The sequence below is a fragment of the Thalassophryne amazonica genome, chromosome 1 (assembly GCF_902500255.1).
Source record: "Thalassophryne amazonica chromosome 1, fThaAma1.1, whole genome shotgun sequence".
Taxonomy (NCBI): Eukaryota; Metazoa; Chordata; class Actinopteri; order Batrachoidiformes; family Batrachoididae; genus Thalassophryne; species Thalassophryne amazonica.
The window spans coordinates 3,704,496-3,730,873 of NC_047103.1; the positions used below are offsets into that span (position 1 = coordinate 3,704,496).

Genomic DNA, 26,378 nt, shown 5'->3' on the forward strand with positions numbered 1-26,378 from the left:
AGCTCATGATTCATTTGTCCTTTTAAAAGGATTCAAACCCTTTTAAACTGCATTCTTTTGGATTCTGCATCATTTTGAACTGGTTTTAACCAACTCAAAAATAACAGTAAATATGTTCATTCTGCACTGATGAGATTTAATTTGGATTGAAACTGGTTTACACTGCTTGTAAATAGCTTTAAGCTAGTTTCAAACTGGATTTATGTCAGGGTTTTTTAAAGTGTTTTTATTGCTCAAATCAAATGTCAGACATTTTCAACTAAAGGTCTTTAAGTTTAATTTATTTTCATTTATACAGCGCCAAATCACAACGAAGTTGCCTCAAGTCAGTGTTTATGTTGTGCATCTCATCAAACGCAGAGTGAAATAATCCATTTTAAAAGCAATGTGTGTAGCGGTGCAGCTAACTAGCATGTTTTTGTAGCTAACTAGCATATTAGTGCAGCTAACTAGCCGGGCTCAGAAAGGAAGAAGTTGACCTTGTTTGTGAGTAAATGATTGTCTCTGTGCTATTTCGTGACGATCGCACTCCTCCAGCTGTTCGTCGTGATGAACCCTCAGTGACGAGGAAGACTGTCTCTCGGTCAGTTCTTGGACAGGATGGTGGACCCGTAGATGCCTGAACAGGTCCAGTCTTGATGCATACCGTTTCTGACAGTGGTTCCTGCTGGAAGCTTCTGCCGGTCAGGATCTCACTCTCTTTCCTTCCTCTTTGTCTTCTTCTCCTCTCTGTGTTGTTTGTCCACATGTTTTTCAAAGACTTCCCCTTCCATATGAATCATTGGTTGCCAGCTGATTCGGCCCCTCGTGTGTTCTTCCCAGGTCTTCCAGCTGATGGAGTGGTTCTTGAAGTTGAGCTTTAGGAGGTCCATTGAGCTTCAGGAGGAGCATTTCTTCTGCCCTCCTCTGGACCTTTTTCCTTCACTCAGCTGGGAGTAGATGATCTATTTGGGAAGTTGGCTGTCATTCATCCTAACCATGTGAGACGTCCACTGAAGCTGGTTCTTGATGATGACACACTCAAGGCTATGGGGTTTGGCTTCAGCCAGGATGCTGATGGTGGTATGGTAGTTTTCTCCTCAGGCAATGTTGGTGGAATCACTCAAGGTTCTTCAGGTGGTAGTGGTAGGTGATCCCAGTTTCAGATCCATACTGCAGGACTGGCATGACAACGGCTGAAGGAAGTTCCTCCCAACCTGAGTCAGTGTGATTGATGTGGGTGTTTGAAGACATGTGTCTGCCCATGTGTGGAAAGTGTGTCGCATTCTCTCGGACCTGTTTGAGCAGTTTCACAGAAGGAAGCTTTGGAATGACCATGTTGGGTGGAGGCTGGTACAGGACCTGTGTAGGCTTCCTTGAAGGTGTTGTTGGCATACTGGAAGTCCAGGAGCAAAGTGGTGGTGACTTTCTTTTTGGTTCTCAGTCGGCTCAGGTTGAAGAGCTTTACATCCGTTCTACACATGATGTCAGTTAATGGTGATGGTGTTAATGGTGAGTTAACGGATTGTTGCCATGAAGATGTTGAAGAGCGTCGGCGTGATGACGCGGCTCTGATTTACTTCTGATTGAACACTGAAGGCTTCAATTTTTGTGCTATTTACCAGAACTGTGGTAGATGCCATCATGGAGAAGCCTCAGGATGTTGATGAATTTCTCCAGACAAATGTTCCGCTCAGGATCGTCCACAGAAGTGGGCGTGGCACGTTGTCAATGGCCTTCATGGATGCACTTTAGGTGAGGTCCAGAGGTTGGTCTCACCTCGCTGCTGTGACTTGAGAGTGAAAAGGTTTTTATGAGTTCATGTTGGATTTGATGTTTGTGATCAAAGCGGCGGTTTTGGACTTCAGCCTCTTTGCCTCCACGGGAACACGCTTGTGCGCTCGCCCACAAACTCACCGCAGCGTTTACAGCTTCATTAGTTCAGCAGCTGGCAGGAGCCGCTCGTCAGCTCGTTATGGAGGCCGAATGCTGCTGGGCGGCGTTTGTTCCGCTCTTTTAAGGCAATGGCTGTGCACGCCACACGCGGCCTCACAATATAGGTCAAAGTGCAGAGACTCTGCCCCCACCAGGCTGACTGTGATCCCTATCAAAGAGCAGATGATCGAGTCAGAGTTTGTTACAGTGGAATCAAAGTGACGGCGGGTCCGAAGGAGGCGATGGAAGAAAGAATTCAGGTCCCGCCCACCTACGTCTCCGAGGCTCCTCTGTGCAGCTTGTGTGTGCACGTATACGTGCATGTGCGACCATGAATAGGAGCCCTTGAGCCCACAGTTCACGCGCCCACGGGCCGCGTAAAAATCACTCCATTGTTCTTCAGCGTGTCAGCGAGGGCCGTTATCACGTGTTGATTTACGCCGAGCGGATACCATCCAGGACTGCGTTTGACCTCTGACCTCCTGTCATCAGTGATCAATTACACCTTCATCTGTGTGAAAGGGGAGGAGTTTACGTCATGTGACAAACACGCTCATACGTATGGGTCAAAGGACCTGAGTCTGAGACACACCCTGGACGGGACGCCAAGTTACTTCCTGAGTCAAGGCCGGGACCAGTTTCCAGCTGGGTTGACTGGAAACCGTTTGGACACAGGCAGGTGGCCTGAAGCACACTGCTGGACTCGAACCCTGGTCGTCCAACTCAACAGCACAGATCCACCTGATGTCCAGTAAAAGTCTTCAACAGAATGTTTGATTGTTAAAGATTTGAGAGAATTTTTAAAAAGCCTGAATCAGGTTCAGCCGAACAGACGTAAGTTCCAGATCAGAGGAACCTTCATCAAACCGTTCAAATGTCATCAAACACCCGTCCACACTTCAGTCGGAAAACGCTGCAGGCATCTAATTCCTGAAAAACCTCCACAGTCTGAACCTGGACAAGTTCAGACACAAAGTCTCAGCACATTTCTACTTTTCCTCTTTTCCATCCTCCTCTCCTCGTCTCTCTACCTTTGTCTGTCTCTCTCTCTCCCTCTCCATCTGTCTCTCCCTTTTGCTCTTTTTCTCTGTCTGGGTTTGTCTCTTTCTATTTTGCTCTGTCTTTCTTTCTGTCTGTCTCAGTCTCTGTCTGTCTCTCTGTGGTGCTCATTGGACCTTTGTCTCATCGCGCAGGAATGTCTTTAATGCGTTTTAATGTTGCTCGTGTGTTCCAGCGTTACCGTGTTGGAATGTAAAGCGAGAGCGTTGCAACAAAGACGTCTTTCACTGTGAAGAAGGAACGTCTCAACTTTCTCCTCAGCTTCAGTCCACGACCGCGTACTGCAGCCCAAATACTGTGAGACGAAGTTCTACCTGTGCAAAGCTGCACACAAAGCCAAACATTCGCGTCCATGAGCATGATCAATACCTAAGACTCTGTCAAGACCAAAGAGACCCTGCAGAACTGTCCCAGCATGATGTGAAAACCTCTAAACTGGACTGCGTGTCACATGCAGGGATGAGATTGTCCAGAAAGGACTAATGGCTCGTTAATGAATTAGAATGGATGAGATCAGCTGAGTTCAAGTGTTCGTGTTATACATAGGACAAGATGCCGGGCGCAACAACGATGTGGCAAGCATAAGGCAGACCCCACAGAACCTCAGCAGTGTTTCTGTGCAGACCTCTGGGTTCTGTAGCATGAAGCAGGCGAGAGTCTGCAACTCCCCTGGACATAATGTCAATAAATCATATGTTTAGTGGACAGAAAACTGTGGACATCGTTATATCCGAGATAGAAAATGACAAACATCCAGGCAGGTTTGAGACGTCTGCTGTGACACATTCACACATTCATAATAAAACTATTAGAGTTAGAAAAGACACACAGTGCAACAGGAGAACAGTAGGGGTCCCAGGACAGATCCCTGTGGCACACCACATCTTACATCTCAGTAATCAGAGATGATGTTTTCATGACACCATGTGACCACTGATACAGGCACCAACAAAAAGCAATAATCAGTGGCATCAGATGCCAAAGTGACCTCAAACCGCAACCGTGACATTTGGCAGCAAAACAGCTTCAGTGAATAATGACGAGGGACAACAAAGAATTTAATTAGTCAACATGTTTGTGCGTTTCTGATTTCATGGACTTTGGGCTTATTTAATTTAATTTATTTTCATTTATATAGCACCATATCACTACAAAGTTGCCTCAAGGCGCTTCACACAAGTAAGGTCTAACCTTACTAACCCCCAGAGCAAGAACACAGGAGACAGGTAAGGTAAGAAAAAAACTCCCTCTGATGATTTGAGGAAGAAACTTCAAGCAGACCAGACTCAAAGTGGTGACCCTCTGCTTGGGCCATGATACAGACACAAATTACAGAACAATTCACAAAACGAATATATAGGAAATGTTGCCGGTGCACAGGACAGGAGGGTTACAGAAACAGACACCACACCCATCTCTGGATGGAGCCGCACCTCAAACAGAGAGGAAAAACAGAATAAGGCATCAGAAAGACAAGAAATACAGTATAATTTGTCAGCATTAAACAACAAGAAAAACAGAAGAAATACTAAGGTGATCGCCGGCCACTAGCCCTAAGCTTCACTAACAGACCCAGAATTTAGGTAAAAGATGAGGCCGCGACACGCTCCGTTTACTAATAAAATGAATTAAAAGAGTAAAAGCATATCAGTGTACTATACCAGTATGCTAGCCATACAAAAGGGAAAATAAGTGCGTCTTAAGTCTGGACTTGAAAGTCTCCACAGAATCTGACTGTTTTATTGATGCAGGGAGATCATTCCACAGAACAGGGGCACGATAAGAGAAAGCTCTGTGACCCACAGACTTCTTATTCACCCTAGGGACACAAAGTAGTCCTACACCCTGAGAACACAGAGCCCAGGCCGGTACATAGGGTTTAATTAGGTCAGCTAGGTAGGGAGGTGCCAGTCTGTGAACAATTTTATAGGTTAGTAGCAGAACCTTAAAATCTGATCTCACTGGGACAGGAAGCCAGTGAAGAGACGCCAAAATGGGTGTAATGTGGTCAAACTTTCTGCTTCGTGTCAAAAGTCTGGCTGCAGCATTTTGAACCAACTGGAGACCCCTAATGCTAGACTGCGGTAAACCAGAAAATAGAACATTGCAGTAGTCCAATCTAGAAGAGATGAACGCATGGATCAGGGTCTCAGCATCAGCCATAGACAGGATGGGATGAATCTTCACTATATTTCGCAGGTGGAAGAAAGCAGTCCTAGTAATATCTCTAATGTGGAGGTCAAAGGACAACGTAGCACCAAAAACTACTCCAAGGTTCCTCACTTTGTCAGTGTGATGTATGACACGAGTCTAGGCTAAGCGTTAACTGGTCAAATTGATGCCGATGTCTCATTGGACCAAGAACCATCATTTCAGTCTTATCAGAGATTAAAAGTAGGAAGTTTCTAGACATCCAACTTCTCACTGCTGCAAGGCAATCTTCTAAGGATTTTATGTGGATGAGATTACCAGCAGTTATCAGCATGTATAACTGAGTATCATCAGCATAGCAGTGAACGGCAATAAGTCTGATGATTGTGAGCGTCACCTTCAGCTTTTCATGGTGCACATTTATTGATATCAGCTGACATTTTGATTTGTCATCATATTCAGTCTTATCCTCATCAGCTTGGCTCACCTGTCAGTTAAGGAACTGTGGCAGCCCTGGTCATGCTTGCTGAGGTTAAATAAATGCTGCTCACTTTTGGATGCACACTGACCGTCTGACCTGAAGAATAGATGGATGAATATGACGAGTCAGAGTCAGTTGCTGATTCAACGTCATGTGATTTCATTCAATAGATACAATAAACATTTTCATGTTTCTCCAAATTCCTACGTTGTCAAGTATAATCTCTCTTTTTTCCAGGAAGTTAACTTTCTAAATAAATATGGTGTCCAGTGTTATTTATTTGTGCATGATGACTCAACACACTCACCACTGAAGACCCACCAACAAGAAACTAAGTCAAAAACGTCCCATCAAAAGTCCAGAGAATCCTGATCGACTTTTAGGAAACTGAGGAGTGGACAATAGGGTCTCAGTGGGAAAGGGCACACACACACACACACACACAGAGCGGCTATCGTTCCCTGTGATGACGGACTGCAGGAACTTGGACGTGAGACGGGGGACGGTAGTTCCAGAGTCTCCTTTGACTCTCAACATGTCTCTTCTCCATCCAGTTCAGTCTGTCAGTGCTGTCCAATAAGGAGAGACACCGACTGGTTTTATCTGAGGGAGGAGACCAATCTAACAGTCAGACTGAGACCGAAGCACAGACAGACAAGAAGACAAAGGAACAGACAACTGTCGGGGATACAGAAAGATGACCATCGTCACCTCTGGAATTGGACTGGCGACTGAAGTAAAAGTGGGCCAAAATGTGGAATACTCACATATAAAAACACTCCTCAGACATGAGGTGCAAAATAAAACTCAGACCCAGCACCTCCTGAGTCCACACTGAGGACTTAAATTCAAAATGCTGCAGCTAGAGTACTGACGGGGACTAGAAGGAGAGAGCATATCTCACCCATATTGGCCTCCCTTCATTGGCTTCCTGTTAATTCTAGAATAGAATTTAAAATTCTTCTTCTTACTTATAAGGTTTTGAATAATCAGGTCCCATCTTATCTTAGGGACCTCGTAGTACCATATTACCCCATTAGAGCGCTTCGCTCTCAGACTGCAGGCTTACTTGTAGTTCCTAGGGTTTGTAAGAGTAGAATGGAGGCAGAGCCTTCAGCTTTCAGGCTCCTCTCCTGTGGAACCAGCTCCCAATTCAGATCAGGGAGACAGACACCCTCTCTACTTTTAAGATTAGGCTTAAAACTTTCCTTTTTGCTAAAGCTTATAGTTAGGGCTGGATCAGGTGACCCTGAACCATCCCTTAGTTATGCTGCTATAGACTTAGACTGCTGGGAGGTTCCCATGATGCACCCAGTGTTTCTTTTTATTCACCTCTTTTTGCTCTGTATGCACCACTCTGCATTTAATCATTAGTGATTGATCTCTGCTCCCCTCCACAGCATGTCTTTTTCCTGGTTCTCTCCCTCAGCCCCAACCAGTCCCAGCAGAAGACTGCCCCTCCCTGAGCCTGGTTCTGCTGGAGGTTTCTTCCTGTTAAAAGGGAGTTTTTCCTTCCCACTGTTGCCAAGTGCTTGCTCACAGGGGGTCGTTTTGACCGTTGGGGTTTTTCCGTAATTATTGTATGGCTTTTGCCTTACAATATAAAGCGCCTTGGGGCAACTGTTTGTTGTGATTTGGCGCTATATAAATAAAATTGATTTGATTTGATTTGATTTAAAGAAGACTCTCACTACTGTTAGCTTGCAATCCACCCCAGTAGTGTCTCATCCCCAAAGGAGAACCTGGACTGCTAGGATGTCCATGTAGGACCTACAAGCATGGTGCTATGTCCAGGTTTAGTCTGGTCACTTCCAGCTCCAGACTGACTGGTGTTTATGTTGGAATGTGGTCAGAATGAGATTATCCGGCTAATCCCTGATCAGAACAACGCTAATCCCCGGAGTCATCCCTCATGGAGTCTGAGCCTGTCAGATAGTCCAGAGGATCCGGACAGACTGACCTGAGCAGTATCGTCCTCCGACCTCCGTCTCTGAGTGCATTCCTCATGTCCCAAGGAAGAAAAACAGAAGAGCTGCGACTTACTTACCCACGTTAACTGCTTGCTAACAGCTTTAGAACTGTATTTGTTGAAAAGTACTGGATCTTGGGTCTGATTGGGCCCCGGGTCTTCAGGTGGCGTGGGAGTAAACTTTGACACACCAATTTCTGTCCGTGCCACATCACAAGCCGGTGGTATTTTAGGCTAAGAAAGAAAGGAAAAAGTCAAAGTGAGGCATTTATCATATTAGCTAGCAAGATCACATAATCCAGTTTGATAAAATCCTGTTTTATCCACATAACTGTTCCAAAAAGAAGTGGCTGTAGTTTACAATCATTTCTTTGGACTGGATCATTCTCTTCAAGTTGCTATTAAGTAATGACTACAGCCAAGCTAGCCAAGCACATAACAATGGCTGGACAGACTAAATGATTATGCTAGTTAGTTAGCATGTAGCAGAGTCCAACATATTAGTACTTTGAATCCATATGAGCAAATAATGTCATCTGCTAACGTAGCTATGTGCTGCATTCAAATTAAAATGTGACTGTACCGAACAGCACATTAACACTTTACCCAGAAAATTTCATATTATATTTTAAATAATTTCAGTGTAAATCAAAATCAAATCAAATCAATTTTATTTATATAGCACCAAATCACAACAAACAGTTGCCCTCCCTGAGCCTGGTTCTGCTGGAGGTTTCTTCCTGTTAAAAGGGAGTTTTTCCTTCCCACTGTTGCCAAGTGCTTGCTCACAGGGGGTCGTTTTGACCGTTGGGGTTTTACATAATTATTGTATGGCTTTGCCTTACAATATAAAGCGCCTTGGGGCAACTGTTTGTTGTGATTTGGCGCTATATAAATAAAACTGATTTGATTTGATTTGCCCCAAGGCACTTTATTTTGTAAGGCAAAGCCATACAATAATTACGTAAAAACCCCAACGGTCAAAACGACCCCCTGTGAGCAAGCATTTGGCGACAGTGGGAAGGAAAAACTCCCTTTTAACAGGAAGAAACCTCCAGCAGAACCAGGCTCAGGGAGGGGCAGTCTTCTGCTGGGACTGGTTGGGGCTGAGGGAGAGAACCAGGAAAAAGACATGCTGTGAAGGGGAGCAGAGATCAATCACTAATGATTAAATGCAGAGTGGTGCATACAGAGCAAAAAGAGAAAGAAACACTCAGTGCATCACGGGAACCCCCCAGCAGTCTAAGTCTATAGCAGCATAACTAAGGGATGGTTCAGGGTCACCTGATCCAGCCCTAACTATAAGCTTTAGCAAAAAGGAAAGTTTTAAGCCTAATCTTAAAAGTAGAGAGGGTGTCTGTCTCCCTGATCTGAATTGGGAGCTGGTTCCACAGGAGAGGAGCCTGAAAGCTGAAGGCTCTGCCTCCCATTCTACTCTTACAAACCCTAGGAACTACAAGTAAGCCTGCAGTCTGAGAGCGAAGCACTCTATTGGGGTGATATGGTACTACGAGGTCCCTAAGATAAGATGGGACCTGATTATTCAAAACCTTATAAGTAAGAAGAAGAATTTTAAATTCTATTCTAGAATTAACAGGAAGCCAATGAAGAGAGGCCAATATGGGTGAGATATGCTCTTTCCTTCTAGTCCCCGTCAGTACTCTAGCTGCAGCATTTTGAATTAACTGAAGGCTTTTTAGGGAACTTTTAGGACAACCTGATAATAATGAATTACAATAGTCCAGCCTAGAGGAAATAAATGCATGAATTAGTTTTTCAGCATCACTCTGAGACAAACACCTTTCTGATTTTAGAGATATTGCGTAAATGCAAAAAAGCAGTCCTACATATTTGTTTAATATGCGCTTTGAATGACATATCCTGATCAAAAATGACTCCAAGATTTCTCACAGTATTACTAGAGGTCAGGGTAATGCCATCCAGAGTAAGGATCTGGTTAGACACCATGTTTCTAAGATTTGTGGGGCCAAGTACAATAACTTCAGTTTTATCTGAGTTTAAAAGCAGGAAATTAGAGGTCATCCATGTCTTTATGTCTGTAAGACAATCCTGCAGTTTAGCTAATTGGTGTGTGTCCTCTGGCTTCATGGATAGATAAAGCTGGGTATCATCTGCGTAACAATGAAAATTTAAGCAATGCTGTCTAATAATACTGCCTAAGGGAAGCATGTATAAAGTGAATAAAATTGGTCCTACTAGCACAGAACCTTGTGGAACTCCATAATTAACCTTAGTCTGTGAAGAAGATTCGCCATTTACATGAACAAATTGTAATCTATTAGATAAATATGATTCAAACCACCGCAGGGCAGTACCTTTAATACCTATGGCATGCTCTAATCTCTGTAATAAAATTTTATGGTCAACAGTATCAAAAGCAGCACTGAGGTCTAACAGAACAAGCACAGAGATGAGTCCACTGTCTGAGGCCATAAGAAGATCATTTGTAACCTTCACTAATGCTGTTTCTGTACTATGATGAATTCTAAACCCTGACTGAAACTCTTCAAATAGACCATTCCTCTGCAGATGATCAGTTAGCTGTTTTACAACTACCCTTTCAAGAATTTGTGAGAGAAAAGGAAGGTTGGAGATTGGCCTATAATTAGCTAAGATAGCTGGGTCAAGTGATGGCTTTTTAAGTAATGGTTTAATTACTGCCACCTTAAAAGCCTGTAGTACATAGCCAACTAATAAAGATAGATTGATCATATTTAATATCGAAGCATTAAATAATGGTAGGGCTTCCTTGAGCAGCCTGGTAGGAATGGGGTCTAATAGACATGTTGATGGTTTGGAGGAAGTAACTAATGAAAATAACTCAGACAGAACAATCAGAGAGAAAGAGTCTAACCAAATACCGGCATCACTGAAAGCAGCCAAAAAGAATGATATGTCTTTGGGATGGTTATGAGTAATTTTTTCTCTAACAGTTAAAATTTTATTAGCAAAGCAAGTCATGAAGTCATTACTAGTTAAAGTTAAAGGAATACTCAGCTCAATAGAGCTCTGACTCTTTGTCAGCCTGGCTACAGTTCTGAAAAGAAACCTGGGGTTGTTCTTATTTTCTTCAATTAGTGATGAGTAGTAAGATGTCCTAGCTTTACGGAGGGCTTTTTTTTTATAGAGCAACAGACTCTTTTTCCAGGCTAAGTGAAGATCTTCTAAATTAGTGAGACGCCATTTCCTCTCCAACTTACGGGTTATCTGCTTTAAGCTGCGAGTTTGTCAGTTATACCACGGAGTCAGGCACTTCTGATTTAAGGCTCTCTTTTTCAGAGGAGCTACAGCATCCAAAGTTGTCCTCAATGAGGATATAAAACTATTGACGAGATAATCTATCTCACTCACAGAGTTTAGGTAGCTACTGTGCCCTGTGTTGGTATACGGCATTGGGGAACATAAAGAAGGAATCATATCCTTAAACCTAGTTACAGCGCTTTCTGAAAGACTTCTACTGTAATGAAACTTATTCCCCACTGCTGGGTAGTCCATCAGAGTAAATGTAAATGTTATTCAGAAATGATCAGACAGAAGGGGGTTTTCAGGGAATACTGTTAAGTCTTCAATTTCCATACCATAAGTCAGAACAAGATCTAAGGTATGATTAAAGTGGTGGGTGGACTCATTTACATTTTGAGCAAAGCCAACTGAGTCTAATAATAGATTAAATGCAGTGTTGAGGCTGTCATTCTCAGCATCTGTGTGGATGTTAAAATCGCCCACTATAATTATCTTATCTGAGCTAAGCACTAAGTCAGACAAAAGGTCGGAAAATTCACAGAGAAACTCACAGTAACGACCAGGTGGACGACAGATAACAACAAATAAAACTTGTTTTTGGGACTTCCAATTTGGATGGACAAGACTAAGAGTCAAGCTTTCAAATGAATTAAAGCTCTGTCTGGGTTTTTGATTAATTAATAAGCTGGAGTGGAAGATTGCTGCTAATCCTCCGCCTCGGCCCGTGCTACGAGCGTTCTGGCAGTTAGTGTGACTCGGGGGTGTTGACTCATTTAAACTAACATATTCATCCTGCTGTAACCAGGTTTCTGTAAGGCAGAATAAATCAATATGTTGATCAATTATTATATCATTTACTAACAGGGACTTAGAAGAGAGAGATCTAATGTTTAATAGACCACATTTAACTGTTTAGTCTGTGGTGCAGTTGAAGGTGCTATATTATTTTTTCTTTTTGAATTTTTATGCTTAAATAGATTTTTGCTGGTTATTGGTGGTCTGGGAGCAGGCACCGTCTCTACAGGGATGGGGTAATGAGGGGATGGCAGGGGGAGAGAAGCTGCAGAGAGGTGTGTAAGACTACAACTCTGCTTCCTGGTCGCAACCCTGTATAGTCACGGTTTGGAGGATTTAATAAAATTGTCCAGATTTCTAGAAATGAGAGCTGCTGGGATGGATGCCGTCTCTCCTAACAAGACCAGGTTTTCCCCAGAAGCTTTGCCAATTATCTATGAAGCCTACCTCATTTTTTGGACACCACTCAGACAGACAGCAATTCAGGGAGAACATGCGGCTAAACATGTCACTCCTGGTCCGATTGGGGAGGGGCCCAGAGGAAACTACAGAGTCCGACATTGTTTTTGCAAAGTTACACACCGATTCAATGCTAATTTTAGTGACCTCCGATTGGCGTAACCGGGTGTCATTACTGCCGACGTGAATTACAATCTTACCAAATTTACGCTTAGCCTTAGCCAGCAGTTTCAAATTTCCTTCAATGTCGCCTGCTCTGGCCCCCGGAAGACAACTGACTATGGTTGCTGGTGTCGCTAACTTCACATTTCTCAAAACAGAGTCGCTAATAACCAGAATTTGTTCCTCGGCGGGTGTGTCGCCGAGTGGGGAAAAACAGTTAGAAATGTGAACGGGTTGGCGGTGTACACGGGGCTTCTGTTTAGGACTACGCTTCCTCCTCACAGTCACCCAGTCGGCCTACTTTCCCGGTTGTTCGGGATCCGCTGGAGGGGAACTAACAGCGGCTAAGCTACCTTGGTCTGCACCGACTACAGGGGCCTGGCTAGCTGTAGGATTTTCCAAGGTGCGGAACCGAGTCTCCAATTCGCCCAACCTGGCCTCCAAAGCTATGAATAAGCTACACTTATTACAAGTACCATTACTGCTAAAGGAGGCCGAGGAATAACTAAACATTTCACACCCAGAGCAGAAAAGTGCAGGAGAGACAGGAGAAGCTGCCATGCTAAACCAGCTAAGAGCTAGTAGCTGCGCTAAGCTAGCGGATTCCTAAAAACAGACAAAGTGAATAATGTGTAAATAATTTAGAGGTGATTCAGCAGAGGGAGTGCTTTAGTTAAGGTACGTGAAGATTACACGGTGAAACAAATCGTTATCTAGTTAACTAGATCAATCTAACTGCGCAGATTAAACAGCTAACAGATACTGAAAAACACCGCTGTGCATCGGAACAGGAAGTGATACAATACCGCAGTGAGAGCCAACCAGCAGTAGAGAATCAGATGAGTGCATGTGCGGAAATGTCAGCTCCCTAAATCAACATGAATCTGTAAATATTCATTCTACTTAGCTGTGAGTGGTGACCAAACAAGCTAACTGTGCTAACTCAGTTAATACAAATGTTCAACAAGCCAGCAGGTTTGACTAGTTAACAACCAGGTTAGATCAAAAACGGACTATTTGACCACATGTACTGACTTACAGCTGGAACGTTACATGATTACCTTCATGTTAGCAGCACAATAGTGGCAGCAGTTCCCGCAAGAAGTCCAAGTTCCAAGCTTAAAGTCCCACCAATAAATTAGGTTTGATGTGATGGTCCGCGAATAGAACAGCTTTGTAGTAAAGCAAGAGGGGCTTCAACTCCACACATACGGTGAACAAGTGACTCAAGTTTGTTGAGGCTCTGTTGACTTTGTTAAGCAGTGAGATTTATCAATCAGCTTGTCCTTTGCTCTTGTCCTTTGTTCTGGACAGTGCCTGGAGTTCCGTGAAGGGGCGGTGACGGGCGATATGTGCGAGGACCTGTGTGTGCTCAGCCTGGTCGAGTACAAGCGCTGCCTCTACTACGAAAATGGAAAGAAAGTCATCGAGGCACGCTGGCGAGGAAACAAAGTTATCCTCAAGTCCAAGCTGGAAAATTTCTCCTCCTATGAGCCTCTGGGAATACTGGACTATCAGGTGAGGTCCGTCCACATGGCACAGATGATCCAACCCAATGAGCAAGAGAATCTCAGCTCCCAAAGTACTTCTAAAATAGGTCATTAAAGTCTTTTTCTGATTCTTCAACAGGACACTGCAGAGGAGCTGTCTCCTGTCGATGTAGTTTTCTACGCCACTCTAGAAGTAAGTTATAACCTTGGAAATGTCTTATCAGAGTCTAAAGCCTGGTTCACACAACAGGATTTTAAAATTATCTTTAGGTTTTCAAAACCTGAGAGACCACACACATGAAGATAAAAAAATCATAGATCTAACAGTGTTGGTCGTACAGTGTGTGGTGTTCAGCCACACGGCGGGGACAACAACACCACACACGAACAGATTTCACACACCAACATTCTCAGGTCAGACAGGAAATCTCGCAAAATCTCTCGAGATTAAACATGACTTCAGAGTAAAGAAACGGAGATACTTTGTGAACTATTTAAAACAGAGGGAAAGAACAATACAAAAAGGAAAAGAAAAGGCATTCTTTAAAGGAGTGGCTACAGCGCGACCACTGAACTTTCTGGTAAGTCAGAACAGCTGTTTTGATTTGATTTTCCACTCCGTGCATCCGTCACCTTGCTTTCTGATTGGCTGCACGTCACATTCAGCAGGCTGCGTGCTCGTTTGTGATTGGAGGACACAACACACGCTGCGATATCGGGCCAAAAAAATCCAACATGTTGAATATCCCCGATTTGCGATCGGAGCGCTCCTGACGTCCTTCCAAGCAGATCAGAGCACTCTGAACACACCACCCACGGCAGGAATATCTGATAAGATTATCTTGAGCGTCATCACGATTGTCGGGGCGTCCTTAAGATTGTCGGAAGGGGAAGGTCAGGTCCGATATCAGCCTAATTATCCTGCCGTGTGAACAACACGGTTAATATCCTGTTGCACAAATAAAACATCCAGTTTCACATTCAAGGTGTCAAACTGGTCAAAGGTCTTCACTGGAGTCGTTGGTATCACTGTAGTGAAGTTGAAGGTTTCCTCGTACATCTATACCAGTCATTAGGACAGAGGACATTAGCAAAAGTGTTGGCTTAGTTTTATGAATTGATTATAGATGCATCATTAACATCAAATTAAAAGTAGTAGCAGATGCCGGAGTGAGCACTTAAGGGCACCATGTGCACAGGTCAGAACAGCCTTCATAGGTACTTTGTTTGCAATATTCTGTTTGGAGGTACAAAAAAAATACCCAAGCTCAACAGTAGTCAATTCAAAGTACTAGCACACAAAAGTCCTCCATTAACTTGATATGCTTTTCTCTGTCAAAGGTACGAAACTCTCTGGGGCTGACAGAGGAAGGTGAGGAGGAAGAAGTAGGAGGCAGCAACAGCTCTCTTGCAAGACTTTGGGGCAAAAAGCTAAAAGGCAGAGAAAGACCGTACTCCAGAGCTGAACTGGCCTCGCTGTGGTCACTACTACAACAGGAAGAGTACACCTTTCTCAGGTAAAAGACCTTTGTCAGGGCAAAGACCTTTCTCAGGTACAGGACCTTTGTCAGGGAAAAGACCTTTGTCAGGTAAAGGACCGGTGTCGGGGCAAAGACCTTTCTCAGGTAAAGGACCTTTGTCGGGGAAAAGACCTTTGTCAGGTAAAGGACCACTGTCGGGGCAAAGACCTTTCTCAGGAAAAAGACCTTTGTCGGGGCAAAGACGTTTCTCAGGTAAAGGACCTTTGTCGGGGAAAAGACCTTTGATGGGGAAAAGACCTTTGTCAGGTAAATGACCTTTGTCGGGGCAAAAACCTTTGTCGGGTAAAAGACCTTTCTCAGGTAAAGGACCTTTGTCGGGGAAAAGACCTTTGTCGGGTAAAGGACCTTTGTCAAGGAAAAGACCTTTGTTGGGGCAAAGATGTTTCTCAGGTAAAGGATCTTTGTCGGGGAAAAGACCTTTGTCAGGTAAAGGACCTTCGCCGGAGAAAAGACCTTTGTCAGGTAAAGGGCCTTTGTCGGGGAACAAACCTTTCTCAGGTAAAGGACCTGTGTTGCGGAAAAGACATTTTTCAGGTAAAGGACCTTTGTTGGGGAAAAGACCTTTTTCAGGTAAAGGACCTTTGTCGGGGAAAGGACCTTTGTTGGGGAACAAACCTTTCTCAGGTAAAGGACCTTTGTCTGGGAAAAGATGTTTCTCAGGTAAAGGACCTTTGTTGGGGAAAAGACCTTTCTTAGGTAAAGGACCTTTATCTGGGCAAAGACCTTTGCTGGGGAAAAAACCTTTGTCTTGGAGAGAGGGACTTGGAGCTCACTAATTCCGAATTTCCAACGGAATTGATAAGGCGACCATGTCCTTACTGGTTGTACTTAGCTTAGCTAACTGCTATAGCCCGTAGCATCCTCATGGCTATTTGAGGACGCCTGATGGCAAATGTTATTGTTTGACACGTGATTTAGCGGTATTAAGACAGCTTGTAATCGGCCATCAAATCGTGTGTCAAAGTTCACTGATGTTGACTGGAACTGGAATGGGCTAAAAGCCAATACGTAGCACAGAGTTCCAAAAATAAAGCTGGCGAGACAATAAGACGAAGAACAGGTGACGGACAAAGAGCGAACGTGCACGTGAGCGTGACCTGAACTCATAAATCACCTGATGGTTGTTTTTTATTGAAGTCTCACTGTCCTGAGTGTAAACTTCTGACAACAGGCCACTCGGACGCCTCAAGTGTACACTGCGGAGCACCTTGCTCATAGGTACTTCAAACCACCACCAACAGTCTGACAGGCATTGAGGTGTTGAGGAATCAAACTACCAACCCTCTGATTAACTCACTTTTTGGAGTCAGATTTCAGGTGTTTCTTTGCCTCACCACTGGTCTTTGAGGGACATCGGGTTCTCTAGGATTCATATGGGTGTCCATAACTGGTTCTGTTGGATTTTTATTGTTCTGCTGAACCTTCATCTCATCCTTCGTGTTCTCCAGAGTCCTGCAGGACCTCAGCACCCATGTGGCCAAGGTGCTCGGCTCCTGTGGTCATTTCTACGCTGTGGAGTACCTGTCTGCCGGACATGCCTGGGACCAGAACATCTTCTCCCTGGAAGACATTGCTGGGCTGCCGGGTGGAGGAAGAGGCCCGTACGCAGGAGGCCGTGGGAGGTGGACCTCCAGGGAGATGGTTCATCGTATTGCACTGAGCTTCCTGGACATGGTGTGGCACTTTGACAATGACTTCAGCCACAGACTGCACCTGTGTGACATCAAACCGGAGAACTTTGCTATCAGGAAGGACTTGACGGTGAGACCAGAACCAAAACCAAACCTCAAACCTTGTTTTCTGAGATTCTACTGAGTAGATCCAAACCAAAAAGCTGGAGAAGAAACAATAAAGGGAGTTCCATCCATCCATCCATTTTCTTCCGCTTATCCTAGGTCGGGTTGCGGGAGCAGCAGCTCAAGCAAAGGCGCCCAGACCTCCCGATCCACACACACCTCCCCCAGCTCCTCTGGGTGAACCCCTAGGCGTTCCCAAGCCAGCTGAGAGAAGTCCCTCCAGCATGATCTGGGTCTTCCCCGGGGCCTCCTCCCGATGGGACGTGCCCAGAACACCTCTCCAGCGAGGCGTCCAGGGGGCATCCGGCAAAGATGCCTGAGCCACCTCAGCTGGCTCTTTTCGACGTGCTCGACTCCAAGCTCCTCCGGAGTGACAGAGCTCCTCACCCTATCTCTAAGGGAGCGCCCAGCCACCCTGCGGAACAAACTCATCTCGGCCGCTTGTACTCGTGATCTTGTTCTTTCGGTCATGAGCTAAATCTCACGACCATAGGTGAGGGTCTGAACGTAGATTGATCGGTAAATCGAGAGCTTTGCCCCCCTGCTCAGCTCTCTCTTCACCACGACGGTCCGATACAGTGACTGCATCACTGCAGACGCTGCACCGATCCGTCTATCGATCTCACGCTCCATCCATCCCTCACTCGTGAACAAGACCCCAAGATACTTAAACTCCTCACCTGAGGCAAGGACACCCCACCGACCTGAAGAGGGTAAGACACCTTTTTCCGGTCGAGAACCATGGCCTCGGATTTGGTGGTGCTGATCTTCATCCCGGATGCTTCATACTCGGCTGCAAACCACCCCAGTGCATGCTGAAGTTCCTGGTTTGATGAAGCATCATCCGCAAACAGCAGAGATGAGATTCTGTGGTTCCCAAACTGGACCCCGTCTACACCCTGGCTGCGCCTAGAAATTCTGTCCATAAAGGTAATGAACAGAACCGGTGACAAAGGGCAGCCCTGGTGGAAGCCAATGTTCACTGGAAACAGGTTTGACTTACTACCGGCAATGCGAACCATCTCCTGCTGCGGTCGTACAGGGACCGGATAGCCTTTAGTAAAGGACCCCAGACCCCGTACTCCCGGAGCACCCCCCACAAGGCTCCTCAAGGGACACGGTCAAACACCTTCTCCAGATCCACAAAGCGCATGTGGACTGGTTGGGGGAACTCCCATGAACCCTCGAGCACCTGATGGAGGGTGTAGAGCTGGTCCAGTGTGCTGTGACCAGGACGAAAACCACACTGCTCCTCCTGAATCCAAGGTTCGACTATCGGTCGAATTCTCAACAGCTACCCATCCGCACTATAGAGCGTGTTGGCGAAGAGCTGTTTCCGCCTCCTGAGGCGTCGGACAGTTTGCCAAAGGTAGTTTTTTTTTTTAACTGAGGTCATTTGAGAGGTAGAAATTAAATTAACTTTTCAGCCAAAAAGTCAAGAAAATGAGAAACGAAGATGTTTATGTTCAACACAAACACTGAAAATCTGACTTCACCTGGAAACAGGATTCCACTGGACCAAAGTCTAGAATCAGCCAAATATTAAATAAACAAAATAACGGATTCCCCCCCCATCCAACTGATCCTTTTATACAACATTTTACTGCAGTTCCTAAAAAAATATAAATACACTGTTTGGTAAATTGGCTAGGAGTGGATTTTTTTTTTTTCAGTTTTCATGGTGTCTTGGTGGCTCCCCTCACCATTTTGTGCAAATTCACTCAGATTGTCTGGACACTAATGTTTAGAACCTTGAAGTCAACTATGAACGTGTGGTTAGTGTGTGGACTGGTTGGAAAATGGACTGGTAAATGGACTGCATATATATATATATATATATATATATATATATATATGTATATATATATATGTATATATATATATATATATATATATATATATATAGCTTTTCCATCTGCATCAGTCGCTCAAAGTGCTTTACAATAATGCCTCACATTCGCACCGATATGAGGGTGCTGCCATACAAGGTGTCCACTACACACCGGGAGCAATAGACAGATGCTGACAGATTGGGTTGGACAGATGCTTTTCTGCAGCGCAGACGTCTCAGGGTCTGGGTCAAAGTATTATGTTTTTAAGATCAGAGTCCTGGTGTCACTGACCGAATGGTCCAGACTAAAAATCGGTCTGCCCTGCCTTCATTGCATATGCATCATTTCAGACCACAGCAGCACGTGAGTCTGTTTCTCTGAGTCTGACTCTGAGTCTGACTCTCTTCACCCAAAGCGATCAAACGTTATAATGTGATTATTAACCGTCAGATGACAAAGTAAAACCTCTTAAATCATTCTAAAGTCAGTTTTAAACAGAAATGAGGCGATAATCGGTGAGTTGTTACTGATGCTCTGACGTAGACGAAACAAAAGCACGTCAGACTCAGACGTGCTGCTGCGATGCTGTTATTGGTCCACCGTCTTTTATTATGAAATAATGCTGAATTTATGTAGAATTAATTGTTGTGCAGGGCGGCACAGTGCCTTAGTGGTTAGCACTGTTGCCTCACAGCAAGAAGGTCATGGGTTCGATTCCCACCTGTGTCCTTTCTGTGTGGAGTTTGCGTGTTCTCCCCGTGTTTGTGTGGGTTCCCTCCAGGTTAGAAGGACTGGAAACTTTAAACTGTCCGTAGGTGTTAATGTGTTTGTTTGTCTGTATGTGACCCTGCAACAGACTGGTGTCCTGTCCAGGGTGAACCCTGCCTCAGGCCCTGTGACTGCTGGGATAGGCTCCAGCCCCCTGTGACCCTTAATTGGAGTAAGCGTTGAAGATCAGTGAGTGAGTGATTGTTGTACAAAAGCTTCAGATATCTGTCACTGAGACAGATGATGACTGGAGGCAGTTTGAAGCAGAAACGAGGTGATAATCGGTGAACTGCGGCTGACGCTCCAAAATGCAGCATGTGCACTGAAGGCCAAGGGACCAATCTTTGGGGGGACCGTTCGGTCGGTGACACCTGATCAGTGGTTTTGTGTTAACTGACCACAGAGGCCCTGACGGTCTACAAAGGTTTTACAGACGGCACTCCGACTGCAGGTCTGCTGCTGTTTTCATTGGAGTTCTTGTTTTATGGGCGTCATAAACCGCCGGCTTCTAAATTTGTTCCATGTCAGCAACTTTACAGGAAAAACAGCAACACGCCGCGCCTTCCCGCTTCACCACGTTTGGACCTATGCTCCACCTTTTGCTCCACTGCTCCACCCATTTTTGAGTGAAATTGATTTGTTGCTCCAGATGAAGGGAGATGAAGTCGTTTAGATTGTGTTTTGTTGTTGCCGCTGGACACTGTGGTGTTAAATTAACCACAAACTGAAAAAATGGCCAGATCCGTCGGACTCAGCTGGTTCTTGTTTCTCTGCTCTGAGGAGAAAAGTGACAGAAATTCTCTGGATTTATTACGAACTAAATTCAAACTTTTCCTGGCGGTAAAAACCATCATTAGCATGTCCGTTCTGCTGCCGTGTCTCACCAAACAGCTAGCCCCCCCCCCCAAAAAAGAAAATTAAAAACAGTTTGGTTTTATTAAATGGACTTTAAAACTGTTCCAAGACATGATCAATACACATTTATTGATGACACAAAACTATATCGTGCAAATATATTTACCGCATTTTTTTTTCAGGGTGTGTCTGATGTAGCTAGGACACTGACTAACCCGTTCACTATCGTCACCTATAAAATCAGCTAGCTTGTTTTTAGCTTTAATTAAAATGAATGTTTTGAACCAAGTTGTGAGTAAATAATGTGCTCAGTAAGGAGACGCTGCCCCCTGCAGGCAGCACATCTCTGGCGACAGAAATGTTCTATGTTTGCATGTAAAAAAAAAAATAAATAATAATAATAATTATATATATATATATATATATATATATATATATATATAGTGTAATTCAGAAAGTAGCTCTCATTTTTCACACACACATTTAGATTTTCTGTTGATGAAGAATTTTTAAAGTGATTCATTTTTCCATCTTTCCTCACATTTCATCGTAATCCTTGTGGTCATTGTTCAGATGTCACATGGTGTCTTGACAAACGACTTCTCTAGAACAACAGGTTAAAAGGCAGTTATTTTGTTTGGGGGCCCCCTGGTGGTTGGAGGTCTGTAAACGTCAGACGTTTGGTCTCTCCGGTGTCTCTGACAGGTCGTTGCCATTGACGTTGATATGGTGTTCTTTGAGCCGAAGATGAGGGACATCCTGGACCAGAACTGCAGCACTGATGATGACTGTAACTTCTTCGACTGCTCGTCCAGGTGCATCCTGCACAAACGCAGGTGCAGCCGCCATCGAAGGAACAGCAACCTGCAGGTAAACAACATCATCCACGGCCAAAGAAACGACAACAGGGGGAAAAAAGTACAAAGATTTTTTTTCAGTGTCTTTAAAGTTTATATTTGAGGTTTGAAAGTGTGCAATGATCCTCAATCAATCAGTCAATCAATCAATCAATCAAATCCTTTATTTTACCAGATAGGCATCACTGAGATTAAAAATCTCTTTTCCAAGAGTGATGTGACCAGGAGGGCAGAACAGTGTTCCAACAATAAAATGTTAAAATAAACCAATACAGACACGCTACAACTTTAAAACAAGCCAAATACAATAACAGACATGACATAAAAAACAGTGAGGACCAGACGTGTAAAACAAGCATCGATCAAACACAATCACACAGTCCAAGAGAATTCCTTTCCATGTGGGTTATGATGTGTTTACATTACATAAATAAGATGGAACCAGTCCAATCAAGGATTTATAAATGACGGATAACCACCGAGAGGATCTGCGAGCATGTAGTGATGCCCAATCTGCCACAGCATACAGTGTGCAGTGGTGTACCCGACTACCACAAGTGCTGAGTGGTACACGGTGATCCTAAATATGAAAGTTGGGAATTCTCTCCAATCTGTCTGCGTAGACATTTCTGTTCCAGCTAAGAACTTAAAAAAAAACAAAAGAGTTTCTAACAACACTTTAGCTTGTAAAATAAATGTAATCTATATTATAATAGCCAAGTGGCCTCTGTGCGTGTGTTTAACATTGATCACACAGAATCCAGGGAGAGCTGACATTTGCCGTTTAGTATGTTTATATATTCTGGTTCAAGGATGAACGGCACCAAAACAGAACGTTGATAGGGCCAATATTTTTAAAGAAACTATGGATATTAGCTAATGTTGCTCATTACATTCTGGACTAACACAACATCCCAGCAGGGGGCAGTAAATCACCTTTATATTATGTGTGCATGATTCTGTTTAGTAAGTTCAATGTAAGTATATAATATAATTGTATGTTAAAAATACATGGATGACACAAGAAAGTGAAAATACCTATTTTCATTGTGGTCCATTTAAAAATCAAATAATAGAATAGAAGTAATAATAAAATATAATTACAATAATAATATTCAGTGATTTGGAAATCTTCATGTATCCATCCCCTGACTTGTCTGAAGAAAACTGGCAATAAAATTTATTTTTATTTACAGGCAGTGTTGCCACAGTTACTTTGAAAAAGTAATCCAATTACTGATTACTGATTACTCCTTGAAAAAGTAACTTAGTTACTTTACTGATTACTCAATTGTAAAAGTAACTAAGTTAGATTACTAGTTACTTTTTTAGTTACTTTTCCCAGCTGTCGACAACAACCCTCTGCCACCTCAACATGACAATGATACCTGTTTTGCCAAAAGTCACTTTATAGTCACCCTTTCTTGACTTCAATGAAAATAAATACTTATTTTATAAAAAGTAAACTAAAGACCTCTTTCTTGACCTCATATTTAACTGTTGACAGCACTGTAACAGTAAAACTTCTAACCTACATTGTTTATAAATGTAACTATTAAATTCTTTCTAACATTTTTCTAACATTTAAATTTTCTCTAAACATTTTACTTTGTCAAAATTATTATTATTATAAGTAGTATTAGTAGTTGTAGTAAAAAAAAGGCTTCAAAACTGGACCTTTAATCTAGGGGTGTTGTGGGGGGGACATCCCTGCCCCACGCCCCCATTCCATCTGGATTTGCCCCTGCTTTGGCGTTTGAGCACAAAGAATGGATAACATTTATTTATGCAGAAAACATGACCAGATTTACAGGTCAGAAAGTTTTATTGCATTTTCACATCATGTGGTCCTCAGAAAGAGAGTTTAGGTGCATTTGAGTGGAAAATAGTGTTAGTTGTTGACGCTTTGCGTATATCAGCTCACAGCTCACTTAAAGGGGGCAGTTCAGTCGAACCCTGACCTCCTGCCCACAGACCAAGTTTAATGCTGCTGTTGACCCACAATGAAAAATAATAATGACGCACAGTGACATGAGAAGTAACTTTAATCTGATTACTGATTTGGAAAGATTAACGCGTTAGATTACTCGTTACTAAAAGAAGTGGTCAGATTAGAGTAACGTGTTACTAAGTAACATGTTACCGGCATCACTGGTTATAGGTATTATGAAGTCTTAGAGATTTGCTTTCAGTTGGAGTCTGAGGAAGATCATTTTAGATTTTTTTTTAGCTTCACTCATTTTCACATGAAAAGAGTAACTTTCCAAATGATCCCACAATCATTTGTAGAAAGTTTTTAGTTATTTATTTATTTATTTATTCAAATTTCATTTTTAAAAGAGCAGGCTTGACAAATCAGTTCAGGTTCCGGCAGCTCTTGTTCAAACATTGTTTATATATATATATATATATATATATATATATATATATATATATATATATATATATATATATATATATATATATATATATATATATATATTTAGATTTAATTTATTCTGTTAAAGAAAAGTTATACACTCCCACTTAAAAATGCTGGAAAAGCAAAACTGTCAATATGACAGAAAAACTAAACTACTGTGTGTAAATTTACATTCACAGTCAGTGTCACAGTGTTAAGCTGTGAGACACGGGCCTCTTCCTCACTGGATTAAAAGGTACTGTGTCTCTTTTTGGAAGTTGAGAGCAAATGCTATATCCATGATTAAATATTAATGTGTTTTAACCTTTTCAGCATTATTTATAACCTTTTCATGATAATTTATTTTATTAACTTAGACTTTGACAGAAACATGCAGAAAAGTTTGATATTAAATATTACAATGTCATTTTTTGTCAATTATTCTTGCTTTCAGTAAATCTAAAACCACTCAAAATTGGTAAAATAGGGCTTGCCAATAACATTTTAGAGGTATAAAATACTTTTTTTTTTTTTTTTGGTGGTGGTGGTGGGGGGGGGGGGGGGGGGGTTCTTGTTGCATTTTGGAAATGAGGAAATGCCTCCGTCCTGAAAACAGTTCATGTATTCAGAGTGGGTGTGCTATCTAGTGTTCAGGAGAAGAAACTTCAGTCACTGACCCAACAACAAGTGTACCAAAACATCAAATCTAGGCTTCCATCTTAGATGTACCTTCTGGCAAACTGCAGCTCTAGTTTTGAGATCTGCACAACAAATGGTCTCAGAATTATATCATATCGGTTTTTGTTTTTTGTTGTTGTTGTCATTATTTATTTATTTTTCTCAATTTAGCTTTGCTAAGGGACCCATTCAGAACACTTCTATTATAATTTTTACACTTAAGTTTATATCGCGATATATACCGTTACCGTGAAGGGATTCAATTTGTACTGTGATATTCATTTTAGGTCATATCGCCCACCCCTACTGTATCCTAACCTTATGATAAGTGCAAAATGAGTGTGGTATTATTACTGTTTTGTTTAAGAATGTTTAATTTCCACTGTTGCTGCACTTTGTGTCAAATCATAGTCATATTGTATATTATATTAATATGACAATATTGAGATATGATCATTTGGCCATATTGTACAGCCCTACTGTCAACTAGCTGAAAACTTTGAATATTAATTTACATCTACATTTAAAAAATGCTTAAAGCAGCAGGGGGTTAAGAGAGCTGTAATTAGGGGGTCTGGGGGGTCTCCCCCCCCCCAAAGCTGAAAGGTTTTAGGCATGCTAATGCTCCCCAGAAGCATTTCCTCAAAAAAAGTCTGAAGGACCTAAATGACATGGTGAGATGCTGAAGAGCTTCGCTCATTCATGTCTGCAACATATACATATTAATAATAATAATAATAATAATAGTGTGTATATAACAAGAACCTATACAATTTATAAATACATGAAGACAGTAAATTAACATAAAAAAATTACTCAGATAACAGGAAATTAAAGGGTTGAGTTCTTCTTCTAAAAACTGTTGAGGTCTAAGGTTCTGGGAACATTCTGGACTCACGCTGCATTCCAACTCCTTATAGAAACTTTGCATAATTTATTACCACCCTTGAAAAATGTTAGCTCCCTATTTTATAAATGTGACCCAATCTAGAGCCCATGAATCCCCACGGGCAACACGCTAGTTTAATTTAATAATACAATGTCGTACCGTAGGAGCATAAAATAAGGAACGGAATGTGACCTTTTAACCTCTTAAAATAGATCAAAGTTAGCCATCTTTGAACTTGTCCAAGGTCTGTGTCCCAAAAATGTTCCCTGTAAATTTGAAGACCGCAGCAGTAAGAGAACTGGACTTATGCTAAACACAGACGGACAGACAGACGCAAAGTCTTTGCAGTACCCGATGGCCATATTTTGGCCTCAGGTAAAAATTTAAGAGGATTTTTGTGAAGCATCAAATCACTGAACAAATGTAAAAAAAAAAAAAAAACTATTTAAATAAGTCAGAATTAAAACTTGAAAGAATAAAACCAGAAAAGAAATTTTAAAATGATAAAAAAATATATATATATATATAGTGAAACAGAAAATCCTTTTCTGATTTCTATAATTTTTGTATAATGTAAAATATTAAAAGAACACAGATGTTCATACAAATTATGTTTTGAACCAAAGCTTTTTTCTGCTTTGATGTTCATTCTTTCCTATAATTCACATCAGATTTATTTTTTATTTTTGCTGTACTGTGAGAAAAGCTCAAACGTTTGATACCTGGAGCAGCTGAACCTGTTGCCGGCCAGTGTGCATCTCACTGATGATGATGGGTTGATAAATTACAGGCGTTGTGCCGCTGCCAGACGTCTGTGGGATTCTGGGAGAGTCATCATTCCCACGTTTAATTACAGACGTGGAGTAAACGCCACAGGTGGAGCCACAATTAGAGAAAAACTGACGACACTCAACATTTTGTCATCAGCAACAGCAATATTTTTTATTCTGATTATTTACAGCATTTAGTTTCACTTTTGATCTTCAATAAATGTTGACATTTCCAGAGAAAACACAT

The 26,378-nt window shown here is 42.5% G+C and overlaps 1 protein-coding gene across 1 annotated transcript in view; it reads left to right on the plus strand.

The window, feature by feature from the left end:
* Positions 1 to 26,378, plus strand: part of dipk1c (divergent protein kinase domain 1C) — a 69,636-nt gene that overhangs the window by 38,151 nt on the left and 5,107 nt on the right. Inside the window, exons 4-8 of the mRNA XM_034184945.1 lie at positions 13,569 to 13,772; positions 13,884 to 13,937; positions 15,086 to 15,261; positions 16,734 to 17,046; positions 21,242 to 21,406. Of these exons, the coding sequence (XP_034040836.1) occupies positions 13,569 to 13,772; positions 13,884 to 13,937; positions 15,086 to 15,261; positions 16,734 to 17,046; positions 21,242 to 21,406 (912 nt within the window). The remainder of the gene's footprint in view (positions 1 to 13,568; positions 13,773 to 13,883; positions 13,938 to 15,085; positions 15,262 to 16,733; positions 17,047 to 21,241; positions 21,407 to 26,378) is intronic.